Source organism: Danio aesculapii, chromosome 18 (genome assembly GCF_903798145.1).
Source record: "Danio aesculapii chromosome 18, fDanAes4.1, whole genome shotgun sequence".
In the NCBI taxonomy this organism is placed as follows: Eukaryota; Metazoa; Chordata; class Actinopteri; order Cypriniformes; family Danionidae; genus Danio; species Danio aesculapii.
In genome coordinates this window covers 20,330,242-20,352,741 of record NC_079452.1, presented here as the reverse complement: position 1 = coordinate 20,352,741, position 22,500 = coordinate 20,330,242, and the positions used below count along the sequence as shown (strand labels likewise).

At 33.3% G+C, this 22,500-nt stretch overlaps 1 protein-coding gene across 3 annotated transcripts in view; it reads left to right on the top strand.

The window, feature by feature from the left end:
- Positions 1–22,500, top strand: part of ets1 (v-ets avian erythroblastosis virus E26 oncogene homolog 1) — a 102,239-nt gene that overhangs the window by 70,917 nt on the left and 8,822 nt on the right. For 2 of the 3 annotated variants that reach the window (XM_056478149.1, XM_056478152.1), the window contains 5 exons: positions 3,942–4,061; positions 7,426–7,626; positions 9,036–9,113; positions 11,168–11,413; positions 16,268–16,528. In XM_056478149.1, coding sequence (XP_056334124.1) covers positions 3,942–4,061; positions 7,426–7,626; positions 9,036–9,113; positions 11,168–11,413; positions 16,268–16,528 — 906 coding nt within the window. The remainder of the gene's footprint in view (positions 1–3,941; positions 4,062–7,425; positions 7,627–9,035; positions 9,114–11,167; positions 11,414–16,267; positions 16,529–22,500) is intronic. The other variant, XM_056478151.1, reaches the window with a different exon arrangement.

Here is a 22,500-nt window from a genome sequence, read left to right as displayed (position 1 = left end):
TGTTCTTTGTTTCTGTTTTGTCTTAAAGGTCTAGTGAAATTAAAATAATGTTATTTTACATGTTAGATTCAGTACGTTGGTCTTACGAAGCTAGTGCGGTCAATTTCGCCTCAATGGGTCAACGCTTTTTTTTACGACACCTCAAACTTCAGTTCCTAATCAAATTATCTGACCAATCAAATGCTCTCTAGTATCTGACATGCTCCGCCTTCTTCTCTTCTGCTTTTCATTTGATGCTCTTGAGCTCAACAACTGTCACTGGCAGAGCTGAGATGACACAAAACACTATTGGCTGATTTTAAAAAGGGGAGGAGCTACTCTACAATGCCTCGCCCTCTCGTTGCGTTTCAGTTAAGATTATGTAAAACATTGAATAAAAAATATACACATTTCAAAGCACTTCACTGGACTTTTAATGCTGGGTTCACAACCGAAAAACGTATCACTCACTCTAGATTACTCACAGGATGTTTTTCACGAATTTATTTTTAATAAAATTTTTTGAATTAGAATTGTAATCATGATTAAGCTGAATCAAAGTCATGATTCCGAATCATCGATAATTCATCTCCATTCGCATAGACTTTGTGTGTAATTTACTCATGTGACGTAATACGTAATTCCGCATTTGATGTGAACCCAGCATAATCACAATAACTGAGAAAATGACGATAAAGCAAGTGTGCTCAAAATCAATCTGAATGTAAAACAACGGCAGTTCAGACCATAGCTGTAATGATCAAGATGGAGTTAAAACAAAATTGTTGCGATCACATTCAGAAAGTTCGGTCTCATGCTCTCCACTCATCCATGACCACCACAGTAGCTGCTCAGGATTTGGCCTGGTCCAGGATTATGGAAGCCTTGGGATCGTCTCGTCGCTGGTCTTTGATCGAATCAGTGGCGCTGCGTAGTCTGAGGGCCTCGGAATGAATATCCCCAGGTGGAAATAGAGAATAAAGAGATTAATTGGCATAGCTGCTGTTCATAGTGTATATAAACGAAATGCGTGGAGCACATTCATGTATCATATCGCTAAGTGATGCATTGACTATATGCTTTACTAAAAAGATAGGTCTTTAATCTAGTTTTGAACTGAGAGGGTGTGTCTGAGCCTCGGACGTTATCAGGAAGGCTATTCCAGAGTTTAGGAGCCATAAATGAGAAGGCTCGACCTCCTTTAGTCGACTTATTCTAGGTACTACCAGAAGCCCTGAGTTTTGAGATCTTAAAGACAGAGTTGGATTGTAGCGAGACAGAAGATTGGTTAGATAAACAGGAGCTCGGTTATTTAAAGCTTTACAGGTAAGACGCTATATTTTAAATTCAATACAAAACTTAACAGGCAGCCAGTGTAAGAAGGATAAAATTGGGGTGATGTGATCATATTTTCTAGACCTTGTAAGACCTCAGGCAGCTCCATTTTGTACTAGCTGAAGTTTGTTAATAGAGGATGCTGGGCAGCCAGCAAACAGTGCATTACAGTAATCCAGCCTAGAAGTCATAAAAGCATGGACTAGCTTTTCTGCATCTGAGATGGATAGCATACTTCGTATCTTAGCGATATTTCTCAGATGAAAGAAAGCAGTTTGACATGGGATATATGATTTTTAAAAGTTAAATTGCTGTCTAATATGACACCCAGATCTTTTATAGTAGAGCTAACGCTAACTTTGTATCCCTCTAATTGCAGGTTGAGTTGTGAGATCTGCTGTGTACAGGATTTAGGCGCAATAAGTAATAATTCTGTTTTGTCTGAGTTTAAGAGAAGAAAACACTCAGTTAGCTTAGACAGACATCTCATTAGGTTTAGTTGAAATATATAATTGAGTATCATCAGCCTGTCAGTCGGGGCTGATGCAATCGTCATTTGAAAATAGCAATAAAGTCCTAAAAATCTGCCTAAATGTAAAACAACATCGGAAATCAGTCTCACCCTACATCTTTGATCACATTACGGCCCTTTCGGCCACTTTTCCAGCCCCTCGGGGGGTTTTTGTGGTCCTCCTTTCAGTGGATCAGCCACCCGACAGTCCTAATTGGATCAGTGTTGGTCATCGGGCACTGTTTATCTCCTCAAAGGCTTCTCTGTGTCCTGCTGGTGCCCACAAGCGGACAGGCCAACACTGCGGCGTCTGTCCGCTGTGACATCATCACCCCTGTGTCGCGACCTCTGACCCCTCACAGTTGACCCCCTGAGGCCACAGAGACCCCTCTGTCTGCGGGACGGGGTTTTGGGAGGCTGGGAAGGTCAGGATGGAGGTGGTGCGTTTGTGGCCTAATAAGCTGCAGGTCTGCTGGACGATGGGAGATTTTTTTTATTGTGGCACACAGATGTTGATGTTTGACTTTCTGTATGAGATGATGTCTGAAAGTCTGAATTATTAGCCCTCCTGTGTTTTTATTTCCCCAATTTCTGTTAATGGAAAGATTTTTTTCTTCAACACATTTATAAACATAATAGCTTTAATAACTCATTTCTAATAACTGATTCATTTTATCTTTGCCATGATGACAGTACATAATATTTGACTAAATATTTTTCAGCATACTAGTATTCAGCTTATAATGAGATTTAAAGGCTTAACTGGTTTAATTAGGTTAAAGTTAAGGTAATTAGGCAAGTCATTGTACAACAGTGGGGATAATTCCTTGCTCTGTTAAACATCATTTGGGAAATAGGAACATGAGGGTGAATAATTAAGAAGTCACCTGTATGGACGGGCTTGTTTTGTTTCTCTGGAGTGGGATTTTGTGGAATTTAAATGGATCTCTGCATTTTGTGTTGTTTTATTGGCAACGCTTTGTAAATCTTGACAAATATTGGATTGATATTAATAATTTTAACTGTTTTTTTTTTTGTTTTTTTTTAATTACAACTTGGATTTTTTTAAAGTCTTATTGTATTGCTTGTTCTTTTTTTTTTTTTTTTTTAGTTTTTTTTTGTCCTGGATAGCTATTTTAATAAATGCATTTGTTAATTTGTATGTAATTAAATATATTTTTATTCAATTATGCTTTATTTTATTTTTAATTATTTATTTATTTTTACATTTTATTTTATACTTCACTTTTAGCATTTTAATTGATTTACTCTTTTTGTTTGTTCTTTTATAGATGGATGGATTAAATAATTTATGCAAATATATTTTATATAGTAAATAGAAGTATGCATATTTTCATAATTATCTCTTATTGCTTTTTGCACATGTGCACTGATTTTAAACCGATTTCTTTAGTCAATTAAATAAATGTAACGATTAGTTTTATAAATATATGGATGAATTAAAAGATTTATGCATTCTTATTTATTTTTAAAATAATATTTGATACTTTATTATATTGTTTATTTTATATATTTATTTGATATTTAATTTTACATATCTTATTTTAATAATAGTAATAATAATAATAGGTGACATGGTGGCTCAGTGGTTAGCCTCACATCAAGAAGCTCGCTGGTTCGAGCCCCGGCTGGGTCAGTTGGCATTTCTGTGTGGAGTTTGCATGTTCTCCCCGTGTTGGCGTGGGTTTCCCCCACAGTCCAAACACATGCGCTATAGGAGAATTGAATGAACTGAAATGACCGTAGTGTATGTGTGGGCGTGAATGAGTGTGTATGGATGTTTCCCAGTACTGGGTTACAGCTGGAATGGCATCCGTTGTGTAAACATATGCTAGAATAGTTGGCAGTTAATTCCAGTGTAGCAACCCCTGATGAATAAAGTGACTAAGCCGAAGGAAAATATAATATAATATAATATAATATAATATAATATAATATAATATAATATAATATAATATAATATAATAGTAATTATTATACCTATTATTATTAAATTAATCAACTTTTAAAAACTATTTCTTCCCTTCTGAACTGTAACAGATGATGTGCCGATGAAACGTGTGACATGTTTGCTTGTTTGTGTTTTCTGCACCAGATCTGGAGTGTGCGGATGTTCCTCTTCTGACTCCAGGAAGTAAGGAAATGATGTCACAAGCTCTTCTGGCCACATTCAGCGGCTTCACCAGAGAACAGCAGAGACTCTCCATCCCCAAAGGTCCAACAATAAAACACTTACAGTACATCTCAAAAGCTCTACATCTATCTTAATCTCTCTCTCTTAAAGGGACAGTACACCTATAAAACCATAACACGGTCATTATTTACTGGCCCTCATGTTCTTCCCAGCCCGTTTGATTTTCTTTCTTCCACGAGACACAAAAACAGATTATACGGGTTTGGAAAGCATCAGGGTGAGTAAACAACCACAGATGTTTGATTTAAAGTCAAACGCTCACTAACAGTGTTCAGACCTCCTCGTTCTTGTATCTGCATAACAGAGAAAGGAATGAAAAATGTGAAAGCGCTGCATTTTCCTCATGTTTTCTGTGGCGCTGGGCTGTTCCTGAAATGCCACCATCTGAGGGTCTAAAAAGAGACCCTGTGAAGGATGGGCACATGGCACTGTGAAGAGCAGAGCTTATGATTTATGATTCCCCCCCCAAAAAAATCCAGACCGCAGGATGGCTCTGTCTAGAGAAGCTGAAGTCTGAGTCTGTCTGGAAATAACCCCATGCAATGCGTTTGAGGATTTACAGACTACATTCTAGTGCATTTTCATGTTAAAACACACACATTCTGCTGCTGTAATGCCTCAAAACCCTCCAAAACTCATACTTAAACTATAAAACTGAGACTAAAACTATAAAACTGAGACTAAAACTATAAAACTGAGACTAAAACTTTGGGGTTGCATCTCATTGTTGACAAACCAAACACAGAGTGAAGGCATGAGGGCGTGGCTGTGGAGCTCACTCCCTGATTGGCTCGACGAATCATAGAAGAAAGTGCTATGATTTAAATGAGCCAATCAGGGAGTGTCTGGAGCCATGCTAAATTGGCTGTAGTGTGTGTATGTGAATGAGTGTGTATGGATGTTTCCTAGTGATGGGTTAAAGCTGTAGGGGCATATGCTGGATGAGTTGGCGGTTCATTCCGCTGTGGCGACCCCAGATTAATAAAGCCAAAAAGAAAATGAATGAATGAATGAACATGTGCTTTATAAGTACTAATAAGCAGCCAATATCTCAATAACATGCACGCTAATAAGCAACTGGTTAATAGTGAGAATTGGACTCTAAAGTGTTAGCGAAGGCCGGGGCGCATTTTGTTACATTTACATTTCGGGGGGCCCCAGAGACTTTATCAAGGGCCTGCACCAATTCCCCCAGTTGCAGCCCTACTATAAATGACCAAATTCATTAAAGGGCACCTATGGTAAAAAATCTACTTTTCAAGCTGTTTGGACAGACATATGTGCATGTATGGTGTATAGACCGTCATATTGGGTTGATATAAGCACACCCAGTGCTTTTATTTCAATTTAAGAACATAAAAAACGGTGGACCAATTGGAGCGGTTTTCAAACCGACCGCAACTTTACGTAGGAGAGCGGTCCCCCGCAATATGAGATGCAATATTGATTGACAGGCGCGTCATCATATCCTCAGTTTGTTGATTCACGTCCGCCATTTTCAGCGTGAGTCGAAGCGATATCACTAAAGGAACACGCTAGCTCTATTTATAGATGTAAGGCTCATTGGGCTCAACACAAGATCAATATTCTCCACATGATCGCTCTAATCGGAATTATTGGTTGTATCTTTAGGTAGGTTTGCAAACATGTGTACTTCTCATTGAGTCTACCTTATACTTCAGCCGTTTGCATTTCTCGCGATCTCAGAAGCTCCCTGTGATCTTAACTAGCATGCGTTTTACAATTCTAAACATCGGTTTCTATCAGGGTACACTCAAGTCGACGGCTGGGCGCCACGGACCGCTGCAGAAACCTATGTTTAGAATTCAAAAATACGTGGCGCAACGATTCGGGACACTTCATGTTTCTGTCGCGCCACAGAGAGTGTCTGGTGTGCCGTGTCGCGGCTTCGAGCGGCGCATCCGGTGCCTCAGTCAAAGTTAATTCAGTGTGCGTGGTTATTAGTTTCTGTGTACAAGCTCGGCACTTGAAACTAGCACACAGTTGGCTGTAAAACTGTACAAAGGCACATGATTTTGTACTCTCTGCTTGGTCTGTGTCAGAGTCGTACATGTACGACTGAATGGTGATCCTCTCTCCTTCTCAGTCTGCCTGTCAGACTCTGTTGCAAACACAGAGTAGGTGAGCTCATGGCCCCGCCCCCTTGTTACGCTGGCGGGAAGCCGAAACTAATTTACATGTGAAGCAACACACCCATAAATCAGCGAGCTGTGGACACGCCCCCAACATGACACTTTTTAACACATTATAATAAAAAATCTGAATTGTGTTTTAAACTGAACCTAAACTGGCACACTCAGAAGAACCATAATATTAATATTAAATCATAAAAAAGAGGTAAACTATGGGCCCTTTAAGTTACTGATTTATTGATTCATGTGATCTCCTTTTCAGACCTTCTGAAGTAATTTTCCGAATACTGCTAAAAGTGTATAAAAGCGTATAAAAAGTGTATAAAAGTGCTAAAAGCATTTGCTGCCAGTTTAAATGCAACTTTTATTCCTCTCGGTGCAATTCAATGCTAGACATATGCTGTTTATAAGGAGAATACTACAAAAAAAGATTGTTTTATTTGAAAACTGTATGCTGTATACAACTCTGTGAATCTTCTCAAGCATAGTGGAAACATCAGTGTGGGCGAGGAGTGTTTGCATTTTAAAACGCTGTGTTAAAATGAGCATGCACTAGTGTAAACAGAGCCTGAGATGCACACACACACACACATACACACACGCACAGACTAAGAGCTGGCGTGCAGGTTTAAAATTACAGCTGTTTCACTTCCTCTTATCAGGGCATCGATTCCCATCAGCTGATAGTTACCCATGCGCCACCGGACACAACACTGACATACTGCATATGTCAGCAATACACGGACACTATATTAGACTTTCTGTGGCAGTACAGACTGACCAGTGCTGTTTCAGTGTCGCTTGAATTAGTTTTATTTGTTTATTTAAATGTTATTTATTGCATTTTAGCAAATTTGTTTTTTTTATTATTATTATTATTATTATTATCATCATTATTATTACCATTATTATTATTATTATTATTATCATCATCATCATTATTAATATTATTTTTTATTTATATATATTTAAAAAAATATATTGTTTATCCATTTTATATAACTTTTTTTATAATTTATGAATACATTTTTTTAATATATATATATATATATATATATATATATATATATATATATATATATATATATATATATATATATATATATATATATATATATATATATATAACTTATTTATTTCAAAGGTAATTTTAAGGCTTTATATTTACTTAATTATCTTTAATTAACAATAACTGTGATACTTCATTAACGTTGTGTCTGTTGTCTCTGCAGACCCGCGCGAGTGGACAGAAGGCCATGTGAGGGAATGGTTGACCTGGACGGTGAATGAGTTCAGTCTGAAGAACGTGGATTTCCACAAGTTCAGTATGGACGGAGCGAGTCTCTGTGCACTCGGCAAGGAGAGATTTCTGGACCTGGCACCAGACTTTGTGGGCGACATCCTCTGGGGGCATTTAGAGATGCTGCAGAAAGGTAAACGTTGTACAACTCACTAATACTGTAATCTGCAGTCAGCCACTAAAATAACGTGCTGACTAGCCAGCTAGATACATGGAATTTATCATTTTATTTAAATTAAAATTAAACAAATTTAAATGTAAACAAATTATTGAAATGAAATAAAAATATTAATTACATTAAAACTAATTAAATAAAAAAATATTAAAATGAAATTTAAAATAAAATAATATTTCAATTATATTTAATTTGCCGTATTTTAAGTGGTTTATTTTGTTTTACATGAAAGTAATCCAAGTGATAATAAATGTTAAAAACATTTATTAGATAAATTTATACTAATTAAATCTTTAAATTAAAATAAAATTTAAAAAGTTAAATTAAAAGTAAATTAAAGCAAAATAAAATTTAAATAAATTAAAATGTAATTAAAATAAACTTAAATATTTTAAATATTTTAATAAAATAAATTAAATATTTAATATTTAAAATATTTGTATTAAAATAGAACATTTTAATAAGTTTTATATTTTGTTTGTTATACATAAATTTAAATAAATATATATATATATATATATATATATATATATATATATATATATATATATATATATATATATTTATTTATTTATTTATTTATTTTTTTTTATTATTTTTTTTTAATTCAATCTAATTATATTTAATTTGAGGCATTTCCAGTAAGTGGTTATATATTTCTTACTTGACATTCATCCAAGTGATAATAAATGTTCAATTATTTTTTATTAGCTAAAGTAAATTTATACTTATTAAATCTGTAAATGAAAAAAAAACTATTAAATTTAAACAAATAAATAAAAATAAATGTAATACATTTGAAACTTGTTAACTTGTTTTTTTTCACATGACATTAATCCAACTGATAATAAATAATAAATTATTTTTATTAGCTAAATTAAATATATACTAATTAAATCTTTAAACAATATAATAACTTAATATTAATTAATAAACTATTAATTATTCAACTAATTATTTAGGTTGCTGTTAATGTAAATAAAACACAACATAAAAATACTATAATTTTTTTTAGTAAATACAGAATAAATCTTTATATATTGTATATTAAAGTGTAGTTGTTTTGTTATTTAGACAACTTACGTTAGTAATGTAACTCAGTAATAGTAGTGAAATTAGCTGAAACTCTAAACGCAGCTCCTCCTATCAGATATGACACACATAATGTCATTAACCTGCTGATTTTTACAAAGACTTGAATAAACATTACAGTAAATATTCTTGTAGATCTTCTAGTGCATGCTGTGGTTTGTCATGTCGAATGCTGGAGAGGTGTGAAAACCTGACATGCACATCAGATGTGTGTGTGTGTGTTGTAATCCATCACCATGATCTTTGAGAGTGTGTGTTGTATTTTTTTGACACAGAAGACCCGAAGCACTTCCCCGTCAGCAGCCTGAGCTCCAGCTTCCAGGAGTCCCGCTATCCCTCCGAATATTTCTTCAGTGAGTTTACAGCCCAGTTTCTCTCCGTTTGCATCATCAAAACTCATCTTCAGGAGTACAACATGAGCTGTTCATCATTTCTGACACTATACACCACACACACTTGTACAGCTATCTTTATGGGGACTTCTCATGGATGAAATGATTTTTCTACTGGACAGGCTGTATATTCTGTCATCCTCTTTTACATTCTCAAAATACTTAATTCTGTGTTTTATCAGCTGTTTTGAAAAATGAGCCACTGAAAAAAAGTAAAATCCAACAAGGTCAAAATTTACTGGTATTGCTATACTTGTGGGGACATTTGGGGATGACTGCCAAGACACACACAATACGCACATTAAGAAAAACACACACACACACACACACACACAGACTTAGTGTCAAGCAGGTATGATTGACATTTAACTAACTAAAAACAAACAACTAATTAAATGCTCATAATTGTTATTGATATTCTTATTTTGGTGCGTATAATAACATTAAATAGCTGATATTTTGTTAAAATGGATAACATGGATAAAAAAAGTTTTTCTGTGCTCCAACTAAATACCGGCATCGTAAAATTTTAATTTACAGTATATAAAATGCATGTTTATTTTTGCAAATTTTAATATTTGCTTCTTTACAGTGTTGATTAATATTATAAAGAATGATTAATATAGTAAAAATTGAATTTTAAATGAGTGTTACACAACTGAAAAGGAAATCTAAATGCAAATAATTATTTTAAAAGTGTGTATATATGTATATATAAATGTGTGTGTATATATAAATGTGTATATATACATATATGCATCAAGTCAGATCTTATATATATTATTCCTAAACTTGTGATTAGTGACACCGGTGGTCGTTCAGTGAACTGCAGTCTGCATGTTTGCATTCATGCGCACGGAACGTGATTTTTTTATTCCATCTTCGAATTGAAGACTTGATTTTGAATATTTTTGCACACTGCACAACACTGCTGACATTTAGATCATTATATATGTACTATAATCAGAACCCCTAGTTCTTTCACAATTTTGTGTGTGATTTATTTATTTATTAAATTTTTTTTTCGATTAAAAAAAGACCGATTTTGTGGTGGTAATTACCAGAAATTAGCAGAATTTTGCGATTTAAGAAAATAAAATAAAATAAATAATAATATATATATATATATATATATATATATATATATATATATATATATATATATATATATATATATATATATATATATATATATATATATATATATATTATTTACCATATTAGGTTGGATACTATGTTAGGTGTGCAATCTGACACAATGACAGTGACACAAATCATAAAAATCAAGCTTCTTTATTTTGGTCTCTTGTTAAGACAAGATCTAAAATAGTACGGATTAAGCCAAAGGAAGGTTGTATAACTCTTATTTTTGTCCACGATCTTACTTTCTCTCAGATTTCACTCCCCGGAGATTCTGACATCATATATCTCACTCAGGACATGCGTTAGTGTTTCCCCTACCGTATTACACCTAAAACACGCATTTGCTGTAAAACTCGTAATGGCAGGGGAGCGTTTTCTCTCATTAACTGCAGGAAACGAAAACAAATTTAGATTTTACACACATCATACTACCAGCCATACATGTAAAGCACAAAAAATGTCCTTTAATTCGGTCACGTCCAGCAGTTGTCATCTTTGAACAAATCACTGTAAACTGCTTGCTTTTCTGTCTGTTCCATTGCTCTGATTTGTTTGCTCAAACTTTCATTTGCAGTCTGACGCGTGTAAATGCACAAAACACCCAATTCATGCCACATAATGTCTAATCCCATCTTTGCATTGACTTAACATGTAAATCACTCGGACTTCATCTGCATCTGCGTACTGCACAGGCTGCAAAACAATCTCACCCACTTCCATGTAATGTAATGATTGTGAGGGCACAGGGGAGACGTCATTTTTCGAGAGACACTTAAATACATCGGGCATTTGATCATCTCAATATGACTAACTGATCTCTCTTTTTATGTAAATACTCGATTTAATGTCTATTTAATTGTCTTTCCCTCCAGACTATGGCATTGAGCATCCTCAGTGTGTCCCTCCGTCCGAATACTCTGAGCCGAGCTTCATCACAGAGTCCTATCAGACGCTTCACCCCATCAGCTCAGAAGACCTGCTGTCGCTCAAATACGAGAGCGAGTATCCCAACGTCATCCTGCGCGACGCGCCGCTCAACCCCCTGCAGGGAGACTATTTCTCAGTCAAACAGGAAGTCGTGTCGCCTGACAACATGTGTGTGGGTCGCATTAGCAGAGGTGAGTTTGGGCCAAAGTTTTTGTGTATTGATGCAAATGAAATGGAAAAACAACATAACCAAATATAGACTGCACTGACCAAAATGGTAGCCGATACACCTCGCATACCTAAAATTGAAGTCATTTATTTTTCTGAAAATCTTGTTGTAGACCTTTGCTGCAGGTCTCTAATCACACATGGCATGCATCATGTCAGATTGTGTTTATAAAATTCATGAAGTCTTGTTATTAGCGACACTGGTGGCCATTTAAGTGTACTGCAGTCAGTAGTTTATTGCTCATGGTTGTATTTGTGCTCACTTAACATATCTGAACATTTGGCAGGCCTGTTACAATGAGTAATTTTGGTTGTGCACTTCAATTGTCGCAAAATTTGTTGTGATAAGTGATATTACTGCCAATTTAGGAACATTTAGTGGTGTTGATTATTAGGGATGCACCAAATTTTCAGCTAACAACAACCGAAAATGTTATATTCTGCTGATCATTTTCAATTCAAAAAGAAAAGCAATATAAGTAACCCCCCCCCCAAACAAAAACCAAACAAGCAAACAACGTAAACAACTATGCAGTGCTGCACTATTCAATGCACTGCTTTCACTCCCATTCAGCAGCTTTCACACTGGACGCAGAAATTGCTGCGCTATGAAGCCCATTCATTTCAATGGCTTGCGCCACTCAATAGCATTTTGTTGCATTTTAGTTGCACCAACAACTAGCTTGTGCACATGTCTAATCACACATGGCATGCATCATGTCAGATTGTGTTTATAAGATGCAGGAAGTCTTGTTATTAGCGAAACTGGTGGCCATTTAAGTGTACTGCAGTCAGTAGCTTCTTGCTCATGGTTGCATTTGTGCTCACTTAACATATCTGAACATTTGTCAGGCCTGTTACAATGAGTAATTTTGGTTGTGCAATTCAATTGTCACAAAATTTGTTGTGATAAGTGATATTACTGTCAATTTAGGAACATTTAATGGTGCTGATTATTAGGGATGCACCAAATTTTCAGCCAACAACAACCGAAAATGTTATATTCTGCTGATCATTTTCAATTCAAAAAGAAAAGCAATATAAGCAGACCCCCCCCCCCCCCCCAAAAAAAACAAACAAACAAACAAACAAACAAACAAACAAGCAAACAACGTAAACAACTATGCAGTGCTGCACTATTCAACGCACTGCTTTCACTCTCCATTCAGCTCTACTCAATGCATGTTCTTAAAGCAGCTTTCACACTGGACGCAGAAATTGCTGCGCTATGAAGCCCATTCATTTCAACGGCTTGCGCCACTCAATAGCATTTTGTTGCATTTTAGTTGCACCAACAACTAGCTTGTGCACATGTGGTGGTAAAAGTTCAAAATAGCTCAAAATTCTGCTCTGTGAATATACATATCTAGGCATGAACCACACATACTCCCCCCAAAAAATGGAGTATCTATGTAGTATACTTGTTCCTGCAGCTTTTAATGGCACTACTGTATTGTGATGCCTCTCTGTCTATAAAATGTGGTTATTTAATTTGCTTGTTTGTTTATAATTTAAGTTATTGAGTTAAATTTAAAATGTCCCACAAAATTATTATTAAATATAACATAATATATGAAATAATTATTACTAAGTATTTTTAGTTTCATTTTTGTAGCCAAGTGCATTCATAATTTTCGATTTCAGCTCAGAATTTAAAATTCTGGTGCATTCCCACTGATAATATAATGATTATACAACAGCATAACACTTTCGATGGACAAAAACCTTTCATTTTTAAGGTTATTTAGATTGTGTGATTTGCCAACATTGTCATGCCAGCACACTAACGCTATTGCAAGCCGCAGGAACAAGTATACTACTTAAAAACGTCCCATTTGCACATTATTTAAGCAGACTTCATTTTTTTGGTGAGAATGTGAGGTTTATGCATAGATAAGTATATTCACAGAGCAGATTATTGGGCTATTTTTAACTTTTACCACCATGTGTGCACAAGCTAGTTATTGGTGCAACTAAGATGCAACAAAATGCTATTGAGTGGCGCAAGCCATTGAAATGAATGGGTTTTATAGCGCAGCAATTTCTGTGTGCAGTGTGAAAGCTGTCCTGTCTGCGCATTATTTGAGCAAACTTGTGTATATTGAGAATAATATGAGAATATTGAGCTATTAAATTTAATATTTAAAAAAACAGGCCTTATATAAACTGACATCAGTGATGTAGGATGTGTAAATCATTGTAAAATGTGATATTATTTTCTGGAAGTGTATTTAAGCTTAGAAACAGAGAAACAAATGTGAAAGTTCAGCTTTATTCAGCTGTCAGTTAGCATTGTTTCTAAAGATGTTACAACAGAGATGTTGCTGATGTTCATTTCTGTGTAAACACGATGGCTGAGATATCAATTGCATCACCAGAAATGATTGTGGTCGTGTCCGTGCATTGATATGTTGATTATTGCAACAGATCTTACATTTGAAAAAACACGAGAGCTAATTCCTGCAGTCTTAGATGCATGTTTACAATCTCCAATCGGGGCTTAAATGGATCTCCATCACCCTCAGCAGTGTGTGGTCTTCAAAAAAACACGTGCTCCCATCTCACATTACCACACTTCTGCATGCTCTGCTCTGCACTGCCAGGGAATGAAGCAGACCGTTGGGCTTATTTGTGGTTCTATCAAACACCATCTCTCGATGCTCTCAACTGCGGTTGGGGAAAAAAGTCGAGAAAAACAAAGATGTTTGCTTCAAAGTGAGAAATGTTTGAAGCCACAGAGCGCTGGTAGCCGTCTTTTTTGTGTCGAGGCGTCCGTGTGAGGTTACGTTACTGGGGTATGAGGTGTTTTTCTGAAGGTTCTCGTAAGAAGTGAGAGGTGCGAAGAGCGTTCCGGTTTCTCATGAACTTACGTGTGTCTGCTTTCGCTGGCTTCTTGAACAAACAGCCTGCATTGGTCTTACCGTCATACAGCTGAACAAATGATGGAGATCTGGATTGGATGTTGAGATTTGTCAAATAAGGCGCTTGTATATTGTTGAACAACGCAGAGATTTGGGTTTTCTCCCGTTAGGTCTGCAAAGGGTTTATGTGCAGTAAATCCCAGCTTTGGCAACGGCGCTGTGTTTTTTTCCTGCGTGGGAAAGTATTTGCGGTGCCACCAAACTCACATGTGGCTTCACTTTTTCAATTGGAGATTTCAGGATCGGGCCCAGTTCTGTATTATCTTTCATTCTGTAATTGACATTCAACGGAGAGCGGCCTTTTATCTGCAGTTTGGCCAAAAATAGAGAAGCAATTTGTTTTGAGTTTCTTCCAATTAAGAGCAAACCCAAATATTTCCACATGGAAATTGTGTAAGGGGAAGATGTTGTGGTGTGGAGCGGTTCGGGATTCTTTCACGTGGTTGGGTCTAGACTGCTTATGAACTTTTGCAAAGCTTTTCACCCTCTACAAACTAAGTTCATGAGCAGGAATGCTTTATAAAAGTGCACATATGGTCAGATTTTAACCTCAATTCAGCAGGTTTCATTCTACAAAAAGTGAAGAACAATTCAGGATATATATATATATATATATATATATATATATATATATATATATATATATATATATATATATATATATATATATATATATATATATATTTATATTTATATATATTTATATTTATATTTATATATTTATATATATATATTTATATATATATATTTATTTATTTATTTATATTTATATTTATATATAAACCTTTAAGTGCCGTCTGAAATTTTCCTCTAAAATGAGCATTTTTATCAGGCTCCTGTGTGTATGTTCAGTAATTTCACTTTTGTGGCAAAGAATGAGTTCTTTTCTTGGTCTTTGAAGTGAAATAACTCAACATAAACAAAGGAGGCTGAGAAAAATGTTAATTGTTCGATGGAAATTTCAGACGGCACTTAGAGGACCAAAACTGAGAAGAAAGTGCTTTTTTGCTCTTCAGTGCTGTGAGTTCTTGTCAACTAGAGAGCAAAGATGCAATCAAATATATGCATTCATATGTACCAGAAATTAAAATTCATCGTTATTTATTCAAATGTAATGCTATAAACACAATCACTGTATACATAACTGTTTTTAAATGCTTTGTTATCATTCATTCATTAATTCATTTTCTTTTCGGCTTAGTCCTTTTATTAATCCGGGGTCGCCACAGCGGAATGAACTGCCAACTTATCCTGCACATGTTTTATGCAGCAGATGCACTTCCAGCCGCAACTCTTCTCTGGAAAACATCCACACACACTCACCCACACTCATACACTACGGACAATTTAGCCTTCCCAATTCACCTGTACCACATGTCTTTGGACTGTGGGGGAAACCGGAGCACCCGGAGGAAACCCACACGAATGGAGGGAGAACATGCAATCTCCACACAGAAACGGCAACTGACCCAGCCGAGGCTCGAGCTAGCGACCTTCTTGCTGTGAGGCGACAGCACTACCTACTGCGCCACTGCGTCACCACCTAGCTTTGTTATTGTCACTGCAATTGTTTATTTTTGAATTTTTGAAGGTGTGTGTGTGTGTGTGTGTGTGTGTATATATATAAATATAAGCATATTTATATTTATATATATATATATATATATATATATATATATATATATATATATATATATATATATATATATATATATATATATATATATATATATATATATATCAGATCAGTATACTGCAATTTTGGAATTAATATATTTTGAAGAATGTACATGCTGTTCCCTTCCATACAACATGCATGAGATCGAAACATGATCTGTTTAAACATGTTGAATGTAAAATTACTTTGTTTAATAGTAACTCTGTCCTTGGTCTCAGGTAAGCTGGGCGGTCAGGACTCGTTTGAGAGCATCGACAGTTTCGAGAGCTGCGACAGACTCACGCAGTCGTGGAGCAGTCAGTCGTCCTTCAACAGCCTCCAGAGAGTCCCATCCTACGACAGCTTCGACTCGGAGGATTACCCCAGCGCTCTGCACGCGCACAAACCCAAGGGCACGTTTAAAGATTACGTGCGGGAGCGTTCGGACCTGAGCAAAGACAAACCGGTCATCCCCGCGGCGGCACTCGCTGGATACACAGGTAAGCTTAACACTTGACCAAGCATACACTGAATATGCTGATGTTTATTGCTGTTTCTACACAGAATTGTGAACAAAATCCATTGTGTGATGCAGAATTATTTTGAGAACTACTTATTTAAAATGAGCTGAAACAACTCATTTCTTAATCGTTTTAAGTTCAATCCACTTTAAGCTGTTAAGTTATCTTAACTGATTTGTGTTGGGACAACATGAATGAATTGTGTGGAACCCTGCAAAAAAATGCTGGATTTCCACATTATACCAACACAAATCAATTAAGTTAACTTAATCGTTTTTACAAACTTAAGGGAATTAAAGATGAAATAATTACGTTGACCTATAAAAATATTTAAGAATTGCATTGTTTCAGCGCATTTTAAGTAGTTTGAACAAGCAGCAAAAGTCTTTTATAGTGTAGTGACTTAAAACATGAAATAAAGAAGCAGTAACCTTTTTACTTTTCTTTAAGGTTTATGATGCAAATCCAATTAGATTCACTTGTTTGGTAAACAAAGCAATTCTCTCATATGATATAACCAAAACTATTTTCTTACAATGCACAAAGAAAAAAAACAATTAATGCAAACGAAATAAATGTAATATAATTTATAATTTCAATTTCATTAATCAATTCTTTAAAAAAATCGATAAGTCCCTAAATATAAATTACAATTTTTATTGATGACAGCAAATAGTTTTTGGGTAAAAATATAATTAAAAAATAAATAAATAAATAATATATAAATGAACAAGAATATTTAAAAATATAAATAAATAAATAAGGATGAGTTCATAATACTTCAAAATAAGAAATCAAAACAAATAGATACATAAATATTGAGTGTACTAACTAAAAACATGAATTTGTTTTTCTTTAAAGGTTTATGAAGCAAATCCAATCAAATCCACTTGTTTGGTAAACAAAGCAAGTCTCTTATACAATACAGACCTACTGAAAATATTACTTCACTAACTCCATTGTGAATAAATCATATAAATATTTAGACATGTTAGTCGGTAATATTACAGAATTTAAAATAAAAACTGAACCTAAATGTGTCTATATATACAGTTGAAGTCAGAATTATTGCCCCCCTGAATTATTAGCCCTCCTGTTTATTTTTTTCCCCAATTTCTGTTTAACAGAGAGCAGATTTTTTAACACATTTCTAATCATAATAGTTTTAATAACTCATTTCTAATAACTGATTTATTTTATCTTTGCCATGATGACAGTAAATAATATTAGACTAGATATTCTTCAAGACACTTCTATACAGCTTAAAGTGACATTTAAAGGCTTAACTATGTTAATTAGGTTAACTAGGCAGGTTAGGGTAATTAGGCAAGTCATTGCATAACGATGGTTTGTTCTGTAGACTATTGAAAAAATATATAGCTTAAAAGGCTAATCATTTTGACCTTGAAATGGCTTTTAAAAAATTAAAAACTGCTTTTATTCTAGCCGAAATAAAACAAATAAGACTTTCTCCAGAAGAAAAAATATTATCAGACATACTGTGAAAATTTACTTGCTCTGTTAAACATCATTTGGGAAATATTTTTAAAAAATAATAATAAATTAAATGGGGGGCTAATAATTCTGGCTTCAACTGTATTTATATACAGTTGTATACATATTTAAGTAAATAAACAGACTCAATAATTGCCTAAAAATCAGAAATCTGCAGCTTGTTTTAGCCCATCATTGAATATTTATTTACTGTTTTTTTATTATATTTCAGTAATATAATGTGCTAATATTTATTTATTCACAATACAGTTTCTGTCTTTTAGTAGATATACATTATATAAAATATTAAATAAAAAATAATAAATTTATGAATAATAAAAATAATGAATAGAATACTTATTTATTAAAAAATAAGAAATAAAAAATAAATTAACCTTAAATAAAAGCAAGATATTCATTTTTATTTCATGTTTTACGTTTTTTGTCATATACTCCCCAAATCATTCCACATAAATCCAGATTTTGTGCTAAATCCTGTGCAGATATATGTGCTAGTGTATATCTCTATATGTATGTATACAGCCGGGGAAATAAGTATTGAACACGTCACCATTTTTCTCAGAAAACATATTTCTAAAAGTGCTGTTGACTTGAAATTTTCCCCAGATGTTGAAAACAAGCAAAGAAATCCATATATGCAAAGAAAACAAATCTAATTAGTTTACAAATAAAGTTATACATAATAAAATGTAATGACTCCGGAAAAAGCATTGAACACATGAAGAAAGGGAGGTGTAGTTTGGCAGTGAAAGCCCAGACAGCAGCTGAAATCTCTCAGTAGGAACCCTCTCCCCTTCATCATTGTAAATGAATATCGGCTGCTTCAGTCTAACATCTACATTAGCAGGAGGATGAAGACCAGAGTGGACATTTCAGCAAAACAATGATCCAATGAGAGAGAGAGAGAGAGATGCATACATATATAATGTCACATATACAGTGCAACTCCACATATTGTATCTTATCATAAATAATATTATGTATCCTCTCACATATCATATCAAAAATGCATATAATATTCATGACGAAAGCTTATACCATATCCTGTTCTCACATTACTCCATCCCATATCACATCATGCAAGCAAACGATCAAATCAAATGCAATATTTATGATGCAAAAGGGAATGCTTTCTGCAACCAGGAAGCAGCTGGAATCGCATGCATCGATGTTTCCTGCTAAGTTAGTGTGTTGTGCCGTTTTTTTCTGGGACATGTTTGCTGCTGGAAGGCTGAAAGCGTGTCGTGCACCAGTTTCCGATGCTCTGGTGCAGTTTTGCTAACCGCAGAGCCACATTTGTTACATGACGGTAAGAATGCCATGGCAGACTGTTCTCATATTCTCATGTACCAAAACAACTCTCTGCCACTGCTCTCTCCGTGTTTTCTCCGCTGTTTTCATCTTTATCTGCGGCACACATCTTAACCCGTTCTCCAGCAGCTCAGTGTGCTCTTCAGATATAGCTGAGAGTTCTTTATCACCTCATCTTCCTGGGGGTTTTTTAACCTTGTGCCATATTTGCTCATGTCATACATCTGAAAGTACAGCAGAATCGTACAGCTTGCCCACCGTAAAAAGAGAGCACAGGCCACACTCATTGCATTTCTATTTTAGGAAAGTAAAGTGTCTTTGAAATCATATAAAAAGACCGTTTCTGTCTCGATGTGAGTTAGCTGTCAGGTGGAAGTTTTTGTGCTAGATATAATGGAGATGGTGTGCATGCGTTTGCATTGGTTTGATTGTTTCACAATGCACAAAAAGTGTTTTATTGAAAAAAAAAAAGTATTCAATTTATTTAAAACATTATATTTTATATGAATAAACAATTATTTTCTCACAATGCACAAAGAAAAAAAAAAGAGAATTAATGCAAAAAATGTATAAAAATACTTTAATTTATATTTTAAGTGAATTGTGAAAATAAATATGAATATATATACTAATAAAAAAACAACCTTGCAAATGCTAATTGTCACTTAAAAATAAATTACAATTTTTAATTTATGAGAGTAAATAGTTTTTTGGGATTTTGTTTTAAATAAATATTAAATAATTAAATCATTTATTTTATATATATATATATATATATATATATATATATATATATATATATATATATATATATATATATATATATATAAATATATAAATATATATATATATATATATATATATATATATATATATATATATATATATATATATATAAATATAAATATATATATATATAAATATAAATATATATATATATAAATATATATATAAATATAAATATATATATATAAATATATATATATATAAATATATATATATAAATATTTAATTAAATATATAAATAAAAAATATATATAAATAAATAAATAAGGAGTCCATATTACTCATAAATAAACAAGTATAAAAATATATAAATGTAAATAAATAAGGATGAGTCCATGTTATTTATAAATAAATAAATATAAAAATAATTATAAAAACATATAAATAAATAAATGAAAAAGGATGAGTCCATATTACTTATAAATATATAAATAAACAAGGATGAGTCCATATTACTTATAAATATATAAATAAATAAGGATGAGTCCATATTACTTATTAATAAATAAATAAATATAATAAATAAATAAATAAATAAAAATATATAAAATATGTAACTATAAATAAATAAATAAGGATGAGTCCATATTACTTAAATTAATGAATAATAAAAACAATCAAATATAAATAAATAAGGATGAGTCCATATTACTTATGAATAAATAAGTATAATAAATAAATAAAAATATAAATAATAATAAATCAATAAAATAAGGATGAGTCCAAATTACTTAAATAAATAAACAAACAAACAAACAAACAAACAAATAAATAAATAAATAAATAAATAAATAAATAAATAAATGAGTTAGGATGAGTCCATATTACTTATAAATATAGATAAATAAATAAGGATGAGTCTATATTACTTAAAATTAAATAAATAAATATAAAAAATAAATGAAAAATATATCAATAAAATAAATAAGAATGAGTCCATATTACTTGTAAATAAATGAATGAATAAATATATATATATATATATATATATATATATATATATATATATATATATATATATATATATACATATACATACATATATATATATATATATATATATATATATATATATATATATATATATATATATATATATACATATACATACATACATATATATATATATATATATATATATATATATATATATATATATATATATATATATATATATATATATATATATATATATATATATATGTATATATATATGTATATATATATATATATGTATATGTGTGCATACATATTCCAGACCAATAAAATGCATTTGTATCTTAAAAAGACTCTTTATGTTTGCATTTATTAAAACTAAATAAAGAATGGTCCTAGCGCCCTGTTTTTGTGTGTGTTATCAACACAGAGTTCAGAGATGAGGTCGATAAAGCCAGCAAGTGACAAAAACACATGCATTTGCTCGCAGAGTTCTGAGGTTTTCGTGTTTGTCATCATTAATCACATACGCAAGTGCAAATCCATCAGATCTGTGAGGAGAGCAGCACAACCACAGCACCGCAACACGCTTTCTTAAGCGACGGCTGATGTTTAACTTTATAGAGCAACTTACACACACACACACACATTCACTCATATTAAAGGGACAGTTCACCTTTCAAAAAGCGAAAACTCATCATTTATTTGTACACCACAAAAGGGATGTGTATGTGTATGATGTTTTGTTACACAATAAATGTGGTGGTGAGGTGGTCATTTAATCATAAAAGTAGTGTATATACACTGACCGGCCACTTTATTAGGTACACCTTACTAGTACCAGGTTGGACCCCCATTTGCCATCAGAACTGCCTTAATCCTTTGTGGCATAGATTTAACAAGGTACTGTAAATATTCCTCAGAGATGTTGCTCCATATTGACATGATAGCATCACACATTTGCAGCGGATTTGTCGACTGCACATCTATGATACAAATCATCTGTTCCACCATATTCCAAAGGTGCTCTATTGGATTCAGTTCTGGTGACTGAGGAGGCCATTTGAGTACTTATTGCATGTTCAAGAAACCAGTCTGAGATGGTTCGTGTTTTATGACATGGTGTGGTACCCTTCATGTTGTTGATGTCAAATTCTGGCTCTACCATCCAAATGTCGTAGCAGAAATCGAGACTCTTCAGACCAGGCAACGTTTTTCCAATCCTCTATTGTCCGATTTTGGTGAGTCTGTGTGAACGGTAGCCTAATTTTCTTGTTCTTAGTTTGAACATTCTACTAAACATCTTATTTTGAGTTTACTGGAAGGAAAAAAAGTGATGTAGCAGATATGAAGCAATATTTGAGAGCATAAAATATGAATTAAAAATATAGGGAAATGTTATG